Here is a 19,774-nt window from a genome sequence, read left to right as displayed (position 1 = left end):
TCAGCAGCATACATTACCACCATACTGGCACATACTGTAAATTTTAATTGAAGATGCTCATATTATTCATCTAGCCCAGGCCACGTGCTTTGCATTGCTCTGGGCTGGGTGTATTTATTGGCCTCCACTTATAACTTGAAAAAACAATTACACGTGTAATATTTTTTTTTCCAGGCACAATACTAATGAAGAAGCAGTAGCCTCGCCCCAAAGCAGGAAAACACGTCAATGTAGAAAATAGAGGCACATGTGGGCGGGGGAGTTTCAATCCCGATTGTTTTGCGAAGCCTCACGTAGCTGTAAAGGAGAAACAGAGAGCAAAATAAATAAAGGGAAAGAAGAAACCATGGAGGCTGCAGCAGCCGCGCAGGACGCCAAGGCCACAAGCCCAAGCAAGCAGCGGGACCGCGGCTCCGCGGCAAGCTCGCAGAGAGGATCTGGGGCTAAAGGCTGACTTAAAAGGGCTTGGAAGCGCATACAAAAACAAACAAAGAAAAAAAAAATAATACAACATAAACCCCCAAACTCCGTCCCCAGCTGTGCTGAGAACAGCCACCAGGTGCCGTGCCCCCCTGCTGACGGGGCCCGGACCAGCCCTCACCGCCCCCCCTGAGATGGCGGCCGCCGGCCCCCGGCCGGCAACCCCAGGCCGCGCAGGCCTGGGCCGGGCCGCGCCTCCCGCCCGCCCCCCGGCTGCGGCTCCCGGCCCGGCCAGAGGCGAGGGGGAGCCCCGGGGGCTGCGGGCAGAGCCGGGGGCAGGCGGCGGGGAGCCCCTTCCCCTGCCCCTTCCTCGCTGCGCCGAGGCCGCGGTGAGTAGCGCTGCCCCCGGGCCGCGGGCGGTGCGGGAAGGGCGAGGGAAGCAGCGGCGGGGCTGCGGGCAGGCTCCCCCCACAGCCCTTTTCCAAAAAAAAATAAAACCCTAAAGCGGCAAAAACGCCAAGCGCAAGACAAAGAAATGCAAGCATCCGAAGGCCGAGCCAGAGCGGGTCTGGCTTGGGATGAATGCTGGACCACGGTAGCTGGGAGTGAGGGGTTCTCAGAAAGGCAGGCTCCGGTCAAAAATGGGCCCTGTCATTCTGCGGCTGAATATGAAAACAGCTTGCAAAACATTTTTTTCAGGCTTCTAACAAAAGAGTTGGGTCCTTCTTTTACCCTGGTATCTAGGCTACATTGTGCAGGCTCATGCGTATCACTGGTTTTGTTCACATGAGTAATTCCATTTGAATTTGGGCTGTCAACGTGCGTGTGTAAAGTTACTCATATGCTTTCTGTCTTCTTTATATATTGAAATTATGTGGGTTTGTATTTTTTCCATTTGCTGGTGCAGCCCAGTAGCTGTTGGCATCAAGGTTATTGTGAGGCAGCACAGTCATTACCCTTTGCCTGCCTGACACCATTTATTTTTCACTGACAGGCTGAAATCTAACTATTCCTCTGAACGCAACCTATTCCAGCTATGCAATCGTATCATCTGTCTTCATGCAGCCATCTCTCACCTGAGTGTTTAATTTATTTTCCCTATAAAGGATCCTTTTTGCACTGACAGGCTCTCCAGTTGTGCCGTCTGATGCTTTTTCACGAAGAAGTCATGAAGTCTTTCATGACTTTTCCCATACTGTATCATCTAAATTCGTTCCGATTCAGACATGATATCTGGATGTTTTAAGATTTGCCAGCTGGAACATTTTATTATTTTCATTGCCAAATGCCCTCTCTTTTCTCTTTTTTTCAGGTTACAGCTTCTGCCATTCTCACAACCTTGTGCATCTTCTCTACCCCTTTCTCCATGCTTGTCTAAGGGCAAAATGTCTTTGGAACAGGAAAAGCACATTGTCTGCCTTCCACGAAGTAGGTTATTTAGTTGAGAATGTTGCTGAGTGTTACATTAGGCTTTCTTTTCCTCAGTTAGGGAATATAAACAATAAGCATGTACAATTCAGCGCAGGTATTTTAGTAATAAAGTTGATAGCTTTTCATTGATACGGTCAGCTGTAACATATATACCACAATACACGAATTCATGCCTGAGGAGGGCAGCCACTGTCAACCACATTCTCCCTAACTTCGAAAATTTTGTGTTTTAGTGCAAAGTAGAGTCTCCTGTAGGAAATGCAGTATTTAGAAGCTGCTTCAGTGGCAGTCCGTGAGCTGTCAAAAAGATGCATTTAGTCACACCTAAGTGCATATAGATGTATTACCTGGAATCTCCTGGCCATCTACCTGCTCTGTCTTGAAGAAATCCAACCAGTAAATTTCGTAAAGCTCTTGTGAAATCCCACAATTCCAGGAACATCGAAAACTGCTCTTTCTGAGGGATGGGGGTGATGACCCATGTACTGGAATGACCTATTTCCAGTGGTAAGATTACAGATTGCTTCCAAGGAAAGGGCAAAAGGCCAAACACATATTAGACTGCCCTGTGAACATGGTGGAAGTTTCTCATTTCTGTCAGCTTCAAGTGTGAGAAGCAGGAACTGTATTTTCTCCCTCTGCCATATTTAGAATGAGAAAAATTACCTGTTTTTATCAGCTGACATCCAAAGGACCATCTTGCTGTCATGACATCTATCCCAGTTACCTGGTGAGACCAAGAGAGAATGAGCTCTTGCCATGCCTATGCTTGGATTTGACAACACAACCTTAAATAACATCTGAAAAGCAGATAAGATTTCTGAAATAAATATTCCCTTAAGGTCCAAAACCAAATAAAACCCATACGTAATCACATTCATTATCAGCATAAGCTTTTGATCAGGTGTGACAGGTGCACTGGATTTATCTTTGCTTAACGTGTTGTATTTGTGCTACCTACAGATGCCAATTTCAGGAAGCTCTTTCCCAGAAACTTAACTCAAAATTGTGTTGTGGTTAAATTGTTATTTGCAGTTTTGGGAAATCAGAATAAACAGATCACCTGGGGAGATATACTATATAGTCAAAACTATACATTCTATTTTTTATTTATATAAAAATAAGATTTTAATTTATTTCACAAAATAAACCATGAAAGTGGGGTAGTATAGATGTACTTATTTTTTTGTCTGCACCATAAGATTTATTTCAATAGAGTGAAAAAGGTGATTTCCTGGTTCATATACTATAGGTGTTTAGAAAGATGTAGCAATCCCAGAAACATTTTAGTGTACTGAATTTATTTTTTTCCAGAAACCACCCCCTCATCTATTTCCCAAATATCGTAGAAATATTTACAGTATTACACCAAACCAAGTTGTATTTGTTTACTTAAAAATACGAAATATATCTAGCACATAGAAAATACAGCTGGATATATTTATACTTCTCTATTAATACATTGTTAGATTAATTACGATTTAAGAACTTAGTTCATAATAGGGAGTAGTGCTACACACTAATGAGCATAACAGATTTCTTCTGGAAAAATACAGAAAGATCAATAATGTCAATTTGCAAAAGAAAACAAAATCTGCACTTCTGAAATCAGAGCTTGAACATTAATGTGATCTGAATAAGAAGCATGATACCTTACCTGCAGCGTTCCGGGAGCGGGCAGGCAGCTGTTAACGAGGACAGATGATCAACACCCTCATCTGCTGTGCAGTAAAGGTGCCAATACAGGACTCTACATTCCAGAAGTGGCGGTTACATACATTAAGTTTGCAGTATATAGAAACTGTAATTACACATGACTATTTCGGAATAGTTGCCTCCTTTGAAATACATCTTCACTACAGAAAGCATTCAGAAGCACTGAAAAATAACAATGATAATGCTTAGCTTGTAAACTTAATTGCAAAAATTCAAGTAAGAGCTATTTAACATAAAAGTCCTTCAGATTTTTAACATAAAAACCTTTCAGATTTTCTCTAAATTTTCGGTAGGTTCACCTTCAGCTTTATAAAGACAACAGGGGTGTTAGTGCTTTACCTGACAGTACCTGGCACTTCTCTGAACCCTTAGATCAGAGGGGAGCCGTGTGTCCTGCTACGATTTTTGTGCTGCTTTCCAAATCCTTTCTGTTTGTCATCTTCCCCCTGTAAGAAGAAACAATAGTTTCCATCTCCTTCCCTTTGTCTTGGCTACTTCAGTCATAAGCTCAGTCATGCAGTAACCGTCTTTACAACATGTAGCAAAGCAAGACCCTTATTTCAATTCTGAATGTAATTAATATGGAAATATTACTGGTATTCTACATTCCCAGAGCCATCCTGGACCTGTGGAAATTCTGAAGCTGGGCAGCTTTGAAAATTAGTTTCTGTATTAATAAACAAATAAATAATGGAGACAACATGACTTGAAATTAAAGTAACAAAATAGCAAACCTTGAGATACTGAAATTCATCACACCTGTTAAGGCAATAGAATTAAATCTGATATACTGAAAAAAAAAAAAGGCTGCCATCCAAGCTATACAAAACAAAGTGTTTCTGTTTTTAAAAGTAGAGTCTCACAACTGCCTTGCAAATTTTTGGTCAAAGATTTCTCCTTATTCATGCTGTCCTGCTGGAACAACTGTTAAATAAAGCCACGACAAAAGCAAGGGTTTAGATGATCAGTAGAACCAGGAAATCCTGTAATTATTTTTGAAGAGCGCTAAAATATCAAATTGCCTAAGAAGAAAATAAAAATACTCTCCTCACATAAAGGTTCAGATAACTGGGTCATTAACAACATCAAAAAAATATATATTCCCCAAATGAGTGATTTCTTATCTCATTGTATTTCAGAAGTCTTGATCCTCTTAAATCTGAAACTTTTCAGAGTATATTGAAAACAGATGGAAAGGAATCAGGGGACCCAGATAGAAAAAATGCTTTAATGAGCATGTATTTAAGTAATACTTAAAATAAATAAATCATTTGTCTGAGAAACCACATCTAATAGAAATATAAATAATTATATAATGAACATATAAACTACATTTCCTGAAGTAATTTCTGTCTTTCTACATTTCCTGAATTATTTTTATTATGAAACAGTAATGTGGCGCCATTAATTGATAAGTACTCTGTGCTATAGTTACCACGCTAATTGCAGCTCTTTAGGGCCTCGTCTCCCAGCTCCCTAAACTGTTGAACAATTGGGATTGATTGCAGGGGGGTTATTTTTAGTACGAACCAGCAGAAGAGTTTGGAGAGCCGCAGCCATTTCTTGTGCGTTACAGCTGGTTTGGAGAAAGTTGGATAAAAATGTTCTGAGTTGACTTTTGGGTGTTTTTTTTTGTTTTGTTTTGTTTTAATTCTTCTGAAGTTAGAGAGCTTCCTATTGGATAATTAATTTACCAAATTGAAGCTGAGGACACTGATGCTTTACACAGAGAGCATTTTTCAGTGGCATTAAAAGAGCAGCGGTTTTCTTTGGAAACAGGACAGGTAAGGTAGGCAGTAAGTGAACAAAGGCAGTGTAGGAGTTGAGTTTATAATTTGAAATACCAGTGATGAAAGGCAAGATTTGGGATTGCTAACTTCTAAGTGCATCATCCAAACTCTGAATTGAAGCAATTTGTTAACTGATCTGTTTTAGTGATTGTAGGTCTGCCTCCAGGAGTGCCTGATGCACAAGGGTCAGTGGATGCTTGGAGGTGTGACCAGGAGACCCCCATTCATTTAACTCCAGCTGAGCTTTCTTTTACCCTGCCTGCCTTATGCAGAGTTCAGCTGGGGTAGACAAACTAGTGGATGGGATTTTGTTGCTAAACTACTGTATGAAATCAGGACTTATCTCCTTCTGTGAATGCTTATATAATAGGAGACAAGGTTTGTGTAGGAAGAATAACAACCAGAAATATGTAGGAAGAGGAATAACTAGTTTCATAGCTGGGAAAAACAAAACTCAAGGGTACAAGCCCATTTTACCATTGTTAAGTAATAATAGCAGAGACCTATAATCTTTTTTCACATTAAATTATATCAATAGCAGTGGTAATACCTTAAAGCTCTTGCACAGCACTGCATCAGTAAATCTGAAGTGTTCTGCTAATGGGATGTCTTTGTCCCTGTATTTCTTTGTAGATGTAGCTGAAAAATAGGTGAATTGGCTAAGGTTACACAGGCAGAGTTAAAGAGAAAATCTGTATTTCATGACTTCAGCCTTTTCCCTTTTCAATGGCATGCCATAAAGTATTGCAAACTTAGACATGTAGAATGCGTCATTGCTTCATAGCTGCTAATTCTCCTGGGGGAAAAAAAAAAAAAAAAAAAAAAGAGAGACATACACCTTTGTAAATGCTGCCAATCTTGTATTCTTTAAGACAAAATATTAAAAAAACCACCCTTCAGTTTTGTACGCTAATTCCTTTCAATGGCAGTTTGCATAAAGTGGATGAATACAATTTGAATAGCTAGTCTTAACAGAACATGCCAGAAGAGATTCTCTCACACGTTTTTGTCACTGAATCTATTCTAGTCTTACAAGTGATAAATCTTAGAGATAAATTGTATGATAAACTAAATGACATTAGATACGTGCATTCCATAATAATATGCTCTAGTTATTTTCAGTAGTTTTTTTTTTTACTGTAATTTTTTTTTCCTGTAATTATGTGCATCTCTGCCTGGACTTCCACATAAACACCTGAAACTACGAGATGCAGCAGGGATCTGTGCTGTAAACAGCTCCTGGGCTCATGTCCTTTCATTACTGACCATGGGAATAAATAGCAATAAGTACAAATTTCAGATACAGTGAAAATACAGGCATAGCTTTTGCAAGTAGGTATTTACTATCAGAAGCTTCTTACTTTAGCATGCAATCTCATTGTGGCCATTGTGATTTCAGGAATCAAAGCAACAGTTAAGCTGTTCATATTTTATAAAGACTGTGACCTAAACTTCCTGCACCTTCATCTGGGAGAGGTCAGTAATATCAGAGGGGTACTGGGCTGCAGTTCACGTGGTTATTTTAGGACAGTAGCAGTGGTGATACCCCATAAAATGGAAGGACCCAGGATAACAGGCATGCTCCAAAATGCACTTCATACTGCCTGTGGTACTACCTGAGGCCAGCTGGGCTTTCTGTCACCAGCTCAGCACAAGCCTGATGGAGTCAATCCTATTTTAAAGAGGGAGCTCAGTAGGTGTCTGCATTTTTCCACTAGCATAGGAGGCTACTGGTGTAAGGGAGCCTCTTTGTTCACCATGATAGAGGGAGGGAATAAAAATTGATGAAGGCTCATGAATTTGCCCAGAAGAATTTTCAAAAACATCAAAACAAGCTTTCAAAAGCAAAAATGTTGCTTGAAATGCATTGGTGAGACAAGATGTAGGATTTTGTGAGGAAAACAATAATACAGGCTTATTACAGAAATGCACAGAAAAATTATAAGAAGGGCTATGTTGTTGGCCAGTATTACTCAGTATGCTTCTGGACATCTATAACTGATTATAGAAGCCTCTCTTATGATCCCATGTTCAGTTAACTAACATCTTCCACATCTTTGAAACCAAGTGAACGTCAGCCTTTCATAAGATGTCAACTTCTGACAGAGATCGAGGTCCCTTCCAACCCCTACAGTTCTGTGATACTTTGTAGTTTCTCCCTGTCCCCTTATCCTATAATCAGACACGTCCAGGGTGAGCAGCACTTATGTTGACCTTCACTGGCACACAGATGGCCAAGTGCAGCATCACACAAGGAAGGCAGAGTTACACTGACCGAAGTCACACTGTGTCAAGGCACGTGGTTAATGTACCCACACACACAGATATGAGGAAGAGGTCTTCCTGTATCCTAACATGCCATTGCTGTACTTTCTAAGTAACTTCTGGCTTTAAGAAGTTCAAATGGCCATTTGCAGCAAACAAACCTTACCTGGGTGTGGTTTCTGATCAGTCAAGTGTTGCTGCTTCTATGCACTTTCATTGTGAATTAACCTGGGAAACTGAAACTGTTAATATGCTCTTGGCACTCACACAAGCTGAAGACCCCAATGCACTGAGCTGGACAAATTACCCTGGTGCCTGCCTGCACTGCTGCTTGTGACGTGAAATTACCAGGCTTTGTAAAAGCTTTGCTCCTCTCTTCACATTTCCGAAGAGATGGAGGGAAAATTTCCCTTGACGCTTCCTTGTTGAGGAAGACTGTGGGCAGCAGAGGTAATGAAATTTCTCTGTGGATGAAAAACGATCTATTGCAGTATATCTCAGGCAAATTTGATATTTCTGTCTTTTGTTAACTAGAAATAATCGGGCTAAGCAGTTACAGGTTTATTGCGTTTACCTCTCAAACCAAAAGAATGGATTTGCTAGGCATTCATTACTTTGACCTTAGAATTGATCCAAAGGGATGCTGTGTGCAGGGTGTGCCCATACCGACGGACTGGGATCCATCAATTTCCAATCCTAGATCCTAAACTGGAATTCAGGGTTTCACTGAAATATTCCTAGAATTAGGAGTCCTCGTCACCTCATGTGGTGATGTTTGTCACCTCAGACATATTACCAAAGCAAATCTCGTGATTTGGCTTAACACTGAACATAATCTATTTTAAAACACTGGCCATGATACATGTTGGAGAGGACGAGAGATGAATGTTGTTCCTGGTGCTTGTGTCTTCACAGAACACAGTGACATCTTGTGGCAAACGAAGGGATAGTGTCTCTTTTTTCCAGATGCATCCTACTTTCAGCTGATTCAGGGATGAAAGTCTAAATAAATTCCAGACAAGTTCTAATGAATTACTTTTGTTTATATATTCGGCTTTCCCAATTTTGTTTCAAGCACAGCTTACCTGAAACAGTGAAAAAAAGAGCGAGCCTTGCTTTCTGCCATATTGTAGATGTAGCGTGCCGCACTTCATCCCTTCAACTCGCCAACATTCTTTGGAAAACTTTCAGCTCCAGGAACGTGCCTGTCCCAGTCTCGCTGATACGTGGCTCTGTGAGGTGGTGTTGCAAATGTTTTACTCTGGTTATCACAGGTGGCAAAAAACGTCGGGTTGCTTTTGATGGAAATTAAAGAAAACACTAGAATTTTGTATCGTAAGACATAGACATTTTTTTTTTCTTTTTTTTTTTTTTTTTTTTTTGACTTTTTTGTTTGTTTGTTTGTTTTTGACTTTTTACAGACCAGGCAGGGTTTAAACCCTGTCCCTGATGTTGTGGGACCCTCCCCTGACATGGTCATCCTTTCCAGTTGATGCTCTTAGCTGTCAGCATGAAAGGAAAAACAGCACACTGCGATTGGAAATCTGCACCGCAAGAGAAGCCCTCTCCCTGCGATCGATATAAACATGCTTGCGTTATTTGCAGAGGATTTGTTTATCTTTATGGAGGGAGGAACACCACCAGTCTGAGAGATTTTTGGAGATACAATCTAGGTAAGTTTGTCCCTTCACTTATATGTCGGTATTAAAGAGAGAACGCATCCAGTCAATGTGAAACTGGGGACACTCTACAGCTAACAGATTCTCCCAGTTTAGTGTTTCTCCATCAAAATAATCTTGTATCTCAAGCAACTACCTAAGCTGTATAAATGCTGTTGAAGATCAAAGGATAAGTGAACTGCGTTATGTCCGCTGGGCAAATGGTGTGTGTTTGTTCCTGTTGCAGGTGTCCCAGAAAGCTTAGATTTGAGTTCTCTCTTTTTTAGTTTGACCAAAAATACTGATTCATTTACCATAGGGATACAACAGACATGGATTTACTGAATCTTTTATATGGAAATAGTTCATTCACGGAAGAACACAAAAACGGAGCACATGAATATAATACCTTGTAAGACTGAATTAGTGATGCACCATCAAATATGACACTTATTTTCTGAGGCTTAATGTATAGTGTTCCCCGTTCAAATGTTGTTCCTGGATAAAACTCAGAGCTGTTGGGTTTTGGCATAGGTAACAGTATAACAATAAAATACAAAACAAGATAAATTTCCATTCTGTTTAAGGTTGCTAAATAAAAAAATGCCCATAATTTAATTCTGGGGGAAGTGCCTTAATATTCTGAACTAACAGGGGAAAGATGACAAGAGGCTTTTTTTTTTTTTTTTTTTTTTTTTAAGATTGCCTTCCTCAGAGCAGCAACTCTTCAGTCTTCTTGATAGCAAACAAGGAAAACGAGGAAGCATTTGTTAACCTTCATCCCTCATTGACTCTAAGAGTGCAGCAAAATTCAAAGCTGATCTTTTCCCCTTTTTCTTACTGTCTATATATTGAGTTTACCACTGTCTTAACTTGAGCTGTGGTTTTTAGCGAGGAATGAATGGGAGATGCTGGATTGCTCAAGAGATGGTCCAGAAGAACTGGAAGAACATTCAATGGTGGTTTATAAGGTAGGAAGGCAAAATTTACATTGTCTGTATTTTAACATTTATTTTCCTATTGTACAGTGAAATAAAATGCCATATATTATGTACTGAAATACTATACCCAGAAAGGACTTCTGTGTCAATGCAGTTCTGGATGTAGCTATGCAATGTTTTGGAACGTTTCTGAATAAAGTCACGGTATTTCGGCTTTGCAGCAGCGTGCAGCTCCCTGATTTCCTCAGTCGATGCTCAGTACATAGTAGTAATACAAAATAAAGACCTTGGCAGCAGATTCTTTGACTTAGTTGTACAGTTGTAACAGTTGCTCTGAATTCATTTGCATGATAAGCACCAGCATAAAAACATTCACTTAAGAACTTGCATAGAAAAGAAACGGGGGAGTGAAGACAAATAAGAATTACAGCTTTGCTTGTGAGGGGGAAACAGAATTTAGGATATCAAGAGCTGCAGCGCAATGAAACCCTTCTACAAGTAAGAGTAAACCTAGTATTACCTGAGTAATGTCTCTGAGAGCTCTGGATCTGCATCCCTCAAGCTGTCCCAGATGAGGAAGAAGTAAGTGCTTCTGGGATGCTGTCCCTGTCAAAATAGCACAACCTTCTACAGGGTTTCCTACTGGGAGAGGATAAAAATAAGATGAGAAGATGGTGGTGGCTTGTGATTACCTCATGAATTGTTAATAGGTTGCCATTATTGTTAATTATATTTTGATGATATCAGTCTTTTCAGAATTATTTTAAAAATTACTTTATGATACATGCCTACCTGTACATGACAAACAGTTTTTTTCCATTTTGCAGGGCACCCTGTGTATTTTTGGTGGAATGGTGGATTCTGCTTTCACACAAGCAAAAACCCCCCTCTGGATATATGATACTGGTATGATACACAATAGCCAGTCTCTTCCATGGGACATTCCAAGTCCATAGGTACTAAAAAATAGTAAGACCCAAAATGTTTTCTGCTGCCTGTAACAAGCTGTCCCTAGCTTTACAAGAAGAAATAAGTGTGAAACTGTGGGCATATTTTTCCCTAAAATTGGTCTGTTAAGCTATCAAAAAGTCAGGTCTTCCTTTAATTGGAAGGTATTCTTTAGGATTTTTTAGATATTCTGTCTCTGGGATGATGGTATCTGGTATCTTCAGTCATTCAGATCAGTGATTTTTGACTGTTATCTGAGGACTGTTTTGAGAGATCTGTGACAAGGAACAAGAAAAATAAGGCTATTGTTACATGGTTTAAATAATAAATAAAAGGAGCCACGCTTCCGCTGGAAAGTTTGGGTGTTTTGCCAGTCCAGCAAATGCTGCAAATCACAGATTATTTTCGTGTAGTGAAATTTAGCCTTAGGAAACAGGAAATTCAGTATGGCATCTCAGTGATTTGATAGCAGATAAGGATAAAGGAAAACTGTGAAACTATGTCTCTGTCAGCTCCCTGGTACTGCTGTATGAAAGGAAGCAGATTTCCTTAGCCTTCTCAGTGGAAAACACCAGGCTGGGATTTACTAGAAAATTAGACTTGTGATTTGAAAAATTGATGTTGGAGGAGTGTCCTCTTGTGGTCTGGGATATAAACTGCGCTTTATTAAAACAATTCCCTAGATTCTGCAAGATGGACAGAGTGCCGTAACGTACCAGCAGAGAATGAGGTAAGGAGCCAGGAAGTGGTGAATGTGTGAATCAAATGCCTGTTGCTTTGTTGATTAAACAGATTGCTTTGAAATATGTTCCCCCAAACAGTTCCAAACTAATCTCTTCAGAGACATGTGGCTGGCTGTACTTTATTTCTTTGCACTTTCAATAACTAAGGCTTTTTCATTCTTTAAAACAGCATTTAAGAATACTGCTCTTAAATTTTAAGTCCTATGTAGAAAAATTAAGTCTTCTCTACTATGTTTTCTGTTGTTTTTTTTTGTTTGTTTTTTTAATACTTATCAACAAAAAAAATCCTAAATGATGCACTGCAACCATCAAAAAAAAAAAAAGCCTGCTTTTAAAAGTAGGTTTGTAGAAACAGATTGGCAGTCACACTAATAGATTTTGAAATGTGAAGTGCAGCACTTCCCATTTCTTTAGTCTGAACGACTCACCAAGAAACGTCCACTTTTAAATGAAACCTCAGCTTAAGTGTTTAGGTCGTGGTCTGACAGTATTGGTTTTATATCACTATGTGTAAAGATTCACTTATTAGTTGCTATTGGAAGTTCATCCTCACACTATAAAGTTTCACAAAAAATGTTAATATTTGACACAGTTGCTAACATGGTTACTTGTGTTTGGCAGAGGAGTTCAGTTTGGTTCTGCAGGTTATTTGTGAGGAAGAAAGGTGTTTGGACCTGTCACCCATATAATTCCGTCCCTTGTAGAGCACAGGGCTGTGCATCCACTTTCAATGGCATTGCTCCTACTTCTAAGAAGGAGCTGATAGATAAAGTGTTTCTTGCAATTATCTTAAATGATACGGAGATACTTAGGGAGAGATGGGCATGGCTCCTCCACCTCCCCAAAACTGGGCTGTAAATGAACAAAAGCAAACACTTACCTTGTATTTTGTTTCAGCTCCACCTGGGCCTCCTTGGGCTTGGGTTCGTGAGTCTCAGCAGCACTGAGACTGCTGCAGATGCAGTGAGCACCACCTGGAGTCCTGCTGAGGGCCTGGCCATGGCATAGGACTTGTGGCAGGGCAAATCCACAGCAAGCAAAATGATGGGAAGGTTGTCCTTGATGGTGGAAAGGGCTGTGTCTCCCTATTACATTCCCAAGAGTTGCCTGGAATATTTGCAATGTGTCCTAAAACTAAACTGTTCCTGTGTGTAGCAGTAGCTGTGAAAGCAGTACTACTGGTGCAGATGCAGAGAGAGGGAGGCTGTAGGCACTTAAAAGGGGTGGACAAAAGGGGAGGCTGCTCCAGTCATTGGTTTACTCTGTATTTTTGAATTAAGAAGTTTAACACAACTCAGAGCAATGGTTTCAATTGCTTGGGAATATTCCTGAGGTGGACACTGCCACTGATAGGACTGTTAACAATTTTGTTTACTTTATTCCTAAACTGTTTCAGAGCTTGGCACCAACGAACAGAAAAGGTCACAGTGCAGTAGTGTACAACTCCAGCATGTATATCTACGGGGGATACCTTGGTATCAGAGGCATTTCACAAGAATTTTGGTCTTTCCATTTTGGTAAGTTTAAAAGTTCAATAATTTTTTGATCCAGTACAGTCACCGTGAAGTGATGACTGTTGTAGGATAACACGGCTCGCTCTGTGAAGAAAATTTCTACCAGCAATAATGTTGTAAGTTAGTTTTGGCTTCTGTGTGGCAGCATTTAATTATGAATTCTGTCAGTTAAACTAATCCCCATCTGAAATGAACTGGACTGTATTATACTGGAAGAAGTTCTGCAGTATTTGCCAGTTCTAGAGCTGAGAATCAGGGAGTGGGCTTTGCTTTCTACTCACTACATTCTTCAAGGATTACTGAAAACTTCCAGTTGCAGTAGAGATTTTCCATGACTTTGGCCTATTAATGCCATCTTTTGAATCTCAAATCTCGAATGGACCCTGGGGAGCTGAACCTGACAGGAGATGGTGTCATATTCATCATGAATCAATATGGTTACAAAACCATATCGATTCCCAGAGACTTCCTAAACGGGTAGCTTTCGTTATCTGGTGGTCATTCAGTAGCTACTTTGAAATGGATGATGGGTTCATCTCATCCTTCATTCCCTCGCAGGCAGAATGAGCACAAGCATTAATGAAGGAATGGTTTTGCTGGCTGATTTTCCCTCTTATACCTAGGAAATTACCTTTCTGTGACAGAGGTAATGAATTAACTAAGCGGTAGGAAAAAATGTTTTGTAAATAAAATTTCCATGGCATCTGTCATACAGCATCTGACATTTTCATTAAATGTTTATGCACTTCTGCAGTGTCAGAAATTAAGCTGTTAACTTATGCGATAATACATTTAGAGTAGAACCCACCTGTTCTCCAACAGAATAGTTAATTTGTTCTTGAAATAAATCCATTTTTATATATTATGGTAAATTTGGTAAAATTATGAATTAATATCTTGTTTTCAGATACAAGAAAATGGTTGTGTGTTTCCACCCCACCTCACAACAGTGGTCCTGGACCTCGTCACGGGCATTCAGCAGTGGTTTATCAAACAGGCATGTATCTCTTTGGAGGACTGATGGGGCTGAGTGAACAGAAGGACTTTTGGAAGTGGGACTTCATAAACAGCAGCTGGTACAACATCAGAACAAGGTGAAGCATACTGTTTGTTAAACTAAATTGACACAGAAAGAGAGAATTAGCCTTACCATATGATACTGCATGCAAGCAGAGGGGGAGGTACTGATTTTTCATCAAAGGTAGGAGTTGTTCAGTTTAAGACAGTACTGTTGCCATCCCGGAGGCTCCAGTTGGCTTTGCTTGGATGAGGTGTTGGCAACACATTGATGCAGCTGTCAGTGATACAATTTTGATGTTCCAGTGCAGCTGTTTAGTTTTAGTGGTCATTCTCTTGAGTGAAAAGAAAACTAGGGGCTAAAATCAGTGTTAGTTTCTTGTTCACCTCCCCATAACTGCTGGTTTCTCTTGTATTTAGCCAAGGACCTCCTCCAGCAGTAGGACACGCTTCAGTGGTCTTCAAAGACTCAATGCTAGTTTTTGGTGGAGGGATTTCAAACTCCAGTCCTAACAACGACCTCTGGAAGTACCATTTCCACACACAGGCATGGAAGAAGCTAAGTGGTATTACAAAGGCAAACTTTTTTCCTAAAATGTATCACTGCATTCTAGGAATTGGTGTTGCTTTTCAAACTACCTCAGGTTCCCCTAATACATCCCCCAGTCACTGGAAGGGCAAGCAGAAGGACCGCCACCCACTGGTGACCATCCCGAAGCACAGCCGCTTGTGCAACTACTTCCATCGTCAGCCTCTCTGCCCAGCGCTCAGCAGGGAGCAACGCGAAGCGATTGAAATGAAAACCTTCAGCTTGCCTCTGGAGCCAGCGGGCTTCCGTGCATTTCAAACCACTTCGGGGGCAGAGCTAGACCCAAACAGAGCAACCAGCACTTTGTCAAAGGAAAAACCCACCCATCTGTTTGTCTCTGCAGAAAAAGAGACTTTTGCTGCTGCTGTGCTTGTGGAAGAAGAGGAGAGAACTGACTGTCGGGACGCGACTGCAGTGGATGAAGTCAGCAGTGACTCCAACGTGCTGCTGGTCATTGGGGGTAAACCTTTGTCTAGCTTCTCTGAAATCTCGTTCTGGCAAATCGGGTTTGATAGCTTGTCACCACTTTGATTGCAAAGCAGAAGGATGAAATCCCACCAAGGTGCTAGGAGGTGTTAAACCAACCACTTGTAACTGTTTTGTTTCCTAGTGGCACACTGGGAAAAAAAACGAAGCCTTCTTGTACTTGCTAGGAACAGACTTTTTACAATGTGAACAAAAACCTCTACATATGTAAGTCACAACTTACATACAAGTTACAGTTTTTGAGATGAGCCTGTGGGAACACTGCTGCTTTTGTTACTTCTGGTCAGTGAATGTCAAGTTGCAGTGGCCAATGCTGCCTTGACAATCACAGCTCCAATAACCCTACCTCCATACCTGCCATTTGAGGTGCAAAGCTTATTTTGTGCTGGGATAAGTAAAAGAAACACCCATAAAACCACACTGAAATCAAGTTTGTGTATGTTACAGTCATGCCTGGCTATGAGAGATTTGTTGAATTTTAATAGCACCATTTTCTAAGACACTTAGGATTGCATGTACTTCAAAGATCTCTGCTTTTTCAACTCCATCGTTGCTTTGTAAGCATACATATTGAGTATATGTTACATAATTCCCCTCTATATCAAGTAAACGTAAATCCTGAGCTTTTGTATGTTTTTTTTTGTTTGTTTAAAAATTCGCTAGCATTTCAATTCACTGAGAAAGGTGTTTTTGTGAAACCCAGTGTTTCAAGTGTTTATTTTTGTATTAGTTACTAAGATACTGGCCTTCTGATTTATTTAGCCTCATGTAAGCAGAAATGATGATGAATGAAATTACTGGAAAGTGTTATTTAATGCTTCTCAATATGAGAACAAGTTTGTTCTCAAACATTTCATAGGAATAATGTATCTTCAGTGGGAATATTTACAGGTTACTTCCTTAATCTCTCAAGTTGCTGTAACATGAAATCAATAGGAAAATTACACGTTTGCAAAAAACCTAATTAAAAGTTATTTGGACCTTCAGTGACCTTTTTTTAGGACCACAATTGTATGCTGCCATATAAATAAAGCCTGCTGCATTTCATATCAGTGCGTGTGTGTTCTCTGGGTTTTCATGAGTTTAAAATATGTACTTACATTTTCAAAATGAACAAGGAACTTACCTTTCTGAACAAAGACCGTGCTTCCACAAGCACGCATCATCTCACGGCAATCCAGTAGGCCTGAAGGGCTGCCCAGGATTTGAATTTCTCCTTCAAGAACAGTGATTTGCCTTGTTGGCGGAGGTATGTTTGAGAACTTCATACAGCAACTAGGCTGAGCACGTGCAGAGCACCCCAACCTTTAATCAGTTGCAAATTTTTCTTCTGCTGACTGACACATCTGTTCTGGCATTATCCAGAGAGCTGCTGTAACATTCAGACTTTTATCTAGGATTGATGAGGGAATGAAATTTATCTGGAAAGGGTAACAATAAAACAGTGATTTTCCAAGTAATGAGAATGGTTTCTGGCACGTCCACGTATCCTGGGGATGTGCAACAGCCCCAGGAAAATGCCATCCAGCCTCTGCCATTCCTTTCGTCCTCCCCCCAACTCCCTTCTCTTTGGCAGCCCCACAAAAGGTTTAACATTTACTTGGATCCGATGCAGGCAGGACACGAGCCAGCCCTAAGGCGAAGGCTTGGCACAGGGCGCAAAAAGCAGCTTGCAGAGCATGCCCATCTCCCCCGCGTCCTCCCCTCACCGCTGCTGGTGAGCCAAGTCAGGTGGCTACACCAGCACCTTCGGCTCAGCTCCAGTTTCTTCCAAGAATGGCTGAACCTCTCAAACCACCCCACTGCCTGGCCTGCCAGCCCCCAGCCCCTGTAGGCACACGGGAGCTCAGGGAGGGGCTGAAGCCACTGGAGGCTCTTTTGTCCCCATGGGGGCCCATTCCCAGGGCTTTACCAACAAGGGTGAGCTCTGCCCAGAGAGGAAAGGGTCTGAGACGGAGAACAATTGCATCCCACAGCCACCCAGCAGCAGAAGCGTTCTCCCTTTGTGCACACACAACCTGTACTTCAGGTCCTGTCCCAAAAACCTGCAAACAGCATCGGAGACCAACACAAGCAATCCTTGCTCGTAGCACTGCTATTCCCTGGGATGTCTTGTTTCAGAACTCAGTGCTGGCAGCTACACCCCGTGTCCACCCAGCACCTCAAGCGGTTTCACTCCCCGTTTGCTGGTGCCCGGTTCCACTTAGGTCTGGCACCGTCACCTTTTTGCAGCGGAGTCTTTGTGGATGTGCCCGTGCCATTTCTCCACGGCTGCAGCAGTTCAGGAGAATTCATCCCAGACCCGAGCCACTGACTAAACACTGCTGCCAACTGAAAGCCCTGCGGTGGCTTGCAGGGAGTAATCAATGGAATCAGTCCAGTTGACAGCAACTACTGAGAAAGGAAACAGCACACATCACTTTTGGCTGGACACAGAGCGGAGAGGCTAGGGCTGAAGCTTGCTGTTTTAAAATCTCTCTGAAAAAAGAGAAGCTTGCGTGTGTTTGTTATGGCCACGGCCTAATTTGATCCACAGAATAAAAACAAAAGGATGCAAGCTTATTGTAATCTCATCGAATCATACAAAAATTAAGGTTGGAAAAGACCTTCAAGATCATCTGGTCGAACTATCACCCTACTACCAATGTCACCCACTAAATCATGACCCTAAGCACCACATCCAACCTTTCCTTGAACACCCCCAGGGACGGTGACTCGACCATTTCCCTGGGCAACCTGTTCCAATTCCTGACCACTCTTTCTGAGAAGAAATGTCTCCTAATTGCTTTAATAGTTGAAGAGTAGTGCTTCTGTTTGTGTGCTTGGAGAGCAGAGAGCAGAGACATGCTGCGGAAGTCCCAGGTCTCTTCAAGTGGAGGTGGTCCTGTACCACTGTTGGGTTCATTTTCATGCATGGGCCTGACGCTGCCTTCTGTTTTATGGCCCTGGCTGGGTCCCGCACTGTGCTCCCTGTGATCGGCACGCCTGTGCTCCCCGCGGCTCTCTGGCTGATGTTCCTGCCCTTGCCCCATGCCACCGTCGTGGCTATGGGAGGGCCCAGGCCCCCTGTCGCTGCGTGTTTGAGGGGCCGGCCTGTTCCCCGCATCGCTGCGGTGCCAATGGTACCGCCTGTAGGTGTCTGGGCTTGCTCGATAGGCTCGCCTCTGCTCCGTGCCGCTGCCTGGCCGATGCTCCTGCCTTCGCCCCATGCAATTGGTGCGGCAGTCGGAAGGCCTGCAGCCTGAGTTGCTGTCTGGTTTTGGGGAACGACGACGCACAGCTTGGAGCTGCTGAGGGGTGAGCCCGTCCTTGCTGCGGCCGGGCCGCATGCGATACCTTTAATCAGGAGACCTGTCCCGCCGGGGTGCCAAACCACAGCATCGTTCGCTTCCACGCGCAGGTCCCGTGCCACTCTGTGCTTCATTTCCATTCGTGGGTCCAACGCTGCCACCTGCTCGATGGCCATGTCTGGGTCCCACACCGCGTTGGGCGCAATGGTCACGCCTGTGCTCCTTGCGGCTGGCTGGCTGATGGCCCTGCCTTTGCCTTGCACCACCGTTGTGACTAGGAGAAGGCCCAGCTCCCCTCTCGCTGTGTGCTTGAGGGGCCGGCCTGTTCCCCGTGTCACTGCGGTGCCGATCGTACCGCTTATGGGTGTCTGCGGGCTGTGAGCGGGAGCTGCTGTGGGCACTGCTGTCTGCTGTGCCGCCGGCACTCTGCCTTCGCCCATGACGCTTCTTCGCATCATCTGCCTTCCTTCTTGGTGCCTCCTGGGACGGCATCACTGTCCTCTCGCACCGGACAGGAAAATGTCTTAAATGAATTTCAAACATTTTACTGTTATTATATAGGATACATGAACATGAAGGCACGTATCATCAGTCTTAAAGACTTATTTTGAATAATTAATTTACGAAGTCTTAAAGAATTTGATCTCCAGAAGTACAAAATATTCTCACCTCCAAAAATGTTAAGAAGGCTAGCTAACTTCTTGCTAGGTAAGGCTAGGGCTAGCTTTGTGACTCAAGGTCACACAGACTACGTACATTCAGAAGCCCTGTGGCATAATAGGAATGTATCTACAGAGTGAAAAAGTTCATTCAGATCCACCGTTCACACTACTTGCGTTCTGGAGGACTTTCCTTCAGATGAGGTCAAGTCCCACAGATCCCATGCCCACTAGTGGCTGGAGAAAAACTGATGTAATCTTAAAACGCATCTTTCAGTTCAGGTTCATCTCATCTGAGATGCGAGAG

General features: G+C 42.3%; 1 protein-coding gene and 1 long non-coding RNA gene across 3 annotated transcripts; one reads left to right on the top strand and one right to left on the bottom strand.

The window, feature by feature from the left end:
* The first annotated feature begins 295 nt into the window (after window positions 1-295).
* On the top strand, window positions 296-16,565 carry LOC101789531 (uncharacterized). Of its 2 annotated transcripts, XM_005017512.5 has the most exons (9): window positions 296-809; window positions 1,733-1,848; window positions 9,044-9,295; window positions 10,172-10,251; window positions 11,049-11,127; window positions 11,853-11,899; window positions 13,309-13,429; window positions 14,334-14,520; window positions 14,864-16,565. In XM_005017512.5, the coding sequence occupies exons 3-9, from the start codon at window positions 9,115-9,117 to the stop codon at window positions 15,561-15,563; spliced, it is 1,395 nt and encodes a 464-aa protein (XP_005017569.4). In that variant the 5' UTR covers window positions 296-809; window positions 1,733-1,848; window positions 9,044-9,114; the 3' UTR covers window positions 15,564-16,565. The 2 variants fall into 2 exon arrangements, with proteins under 2 accessions (XP_005017569.4, XP_005017570.4); XM_005017513.5 differs by lacking the exon at window positions 1,733-1,848 and having other exon boundaries at window positions 297-809.
* On the bottom strand, window positions 2,338-12,170 carry LOC106016410 (uncharacterized). The gene is made up of 6 exons (XR_005266971.2): window positions 10,742-12,170; window positions 8,708-8,854; window positions 5,908-5,996; window positions 3,907-4,013; window positions 3,509-3,729; window positions 2,338-2,578 (listed from the first exon to the last, which is right to left on the bottom strand). It is a non-coding gene; the product is annotated as an uncharacterized lncRNA (long non-coding RNA).
* Window positions 16,566-19,774: the final 3,209 nt, after the last annotated feature.

The sequence above is a fragment of the Anas platyrhynchos genome, chromosome 7, assembly GCF_047663525.1.
Source record: "Anas platyrhynchos isolate ZD024472 breed Pekin duck chromosome 7, IASCAAS_PekinDuck_T2T, whole genome shotgun sequence".
Lineage (NCBI taxonomy): Eukaryota > Metazoa > Chordata > Aves > Anseriformes > Anatidae > Anas > Anas platyrhynchos.
This window is presented reverse-complemented; position numbering and strand designations above follow the sequence as displayed.

Coding starts and splice junctions, on each gene's coding strand:
- LOC101789531 (XM_005017512.5), top strand. CDS start 9,115: ATGCTCTTAGCTGTCAGCATGAAAGGAAAAACAGCACACTGCGATTGG. Junction 10,252..11,048: donor ATTCAATGGTGGTTTATAAG/GTAGGAAGGCAA, acceptor TCCATTTTGCAG/GGCACCCTGTGTATTTTTGG. Junction 14,521..14,863: donor TGGTACAACATCAGAACAAG/GTGAAGCATACT, acceptor TCTTGTATTTAG/CCAAGGACCTCCTCCAGCAG.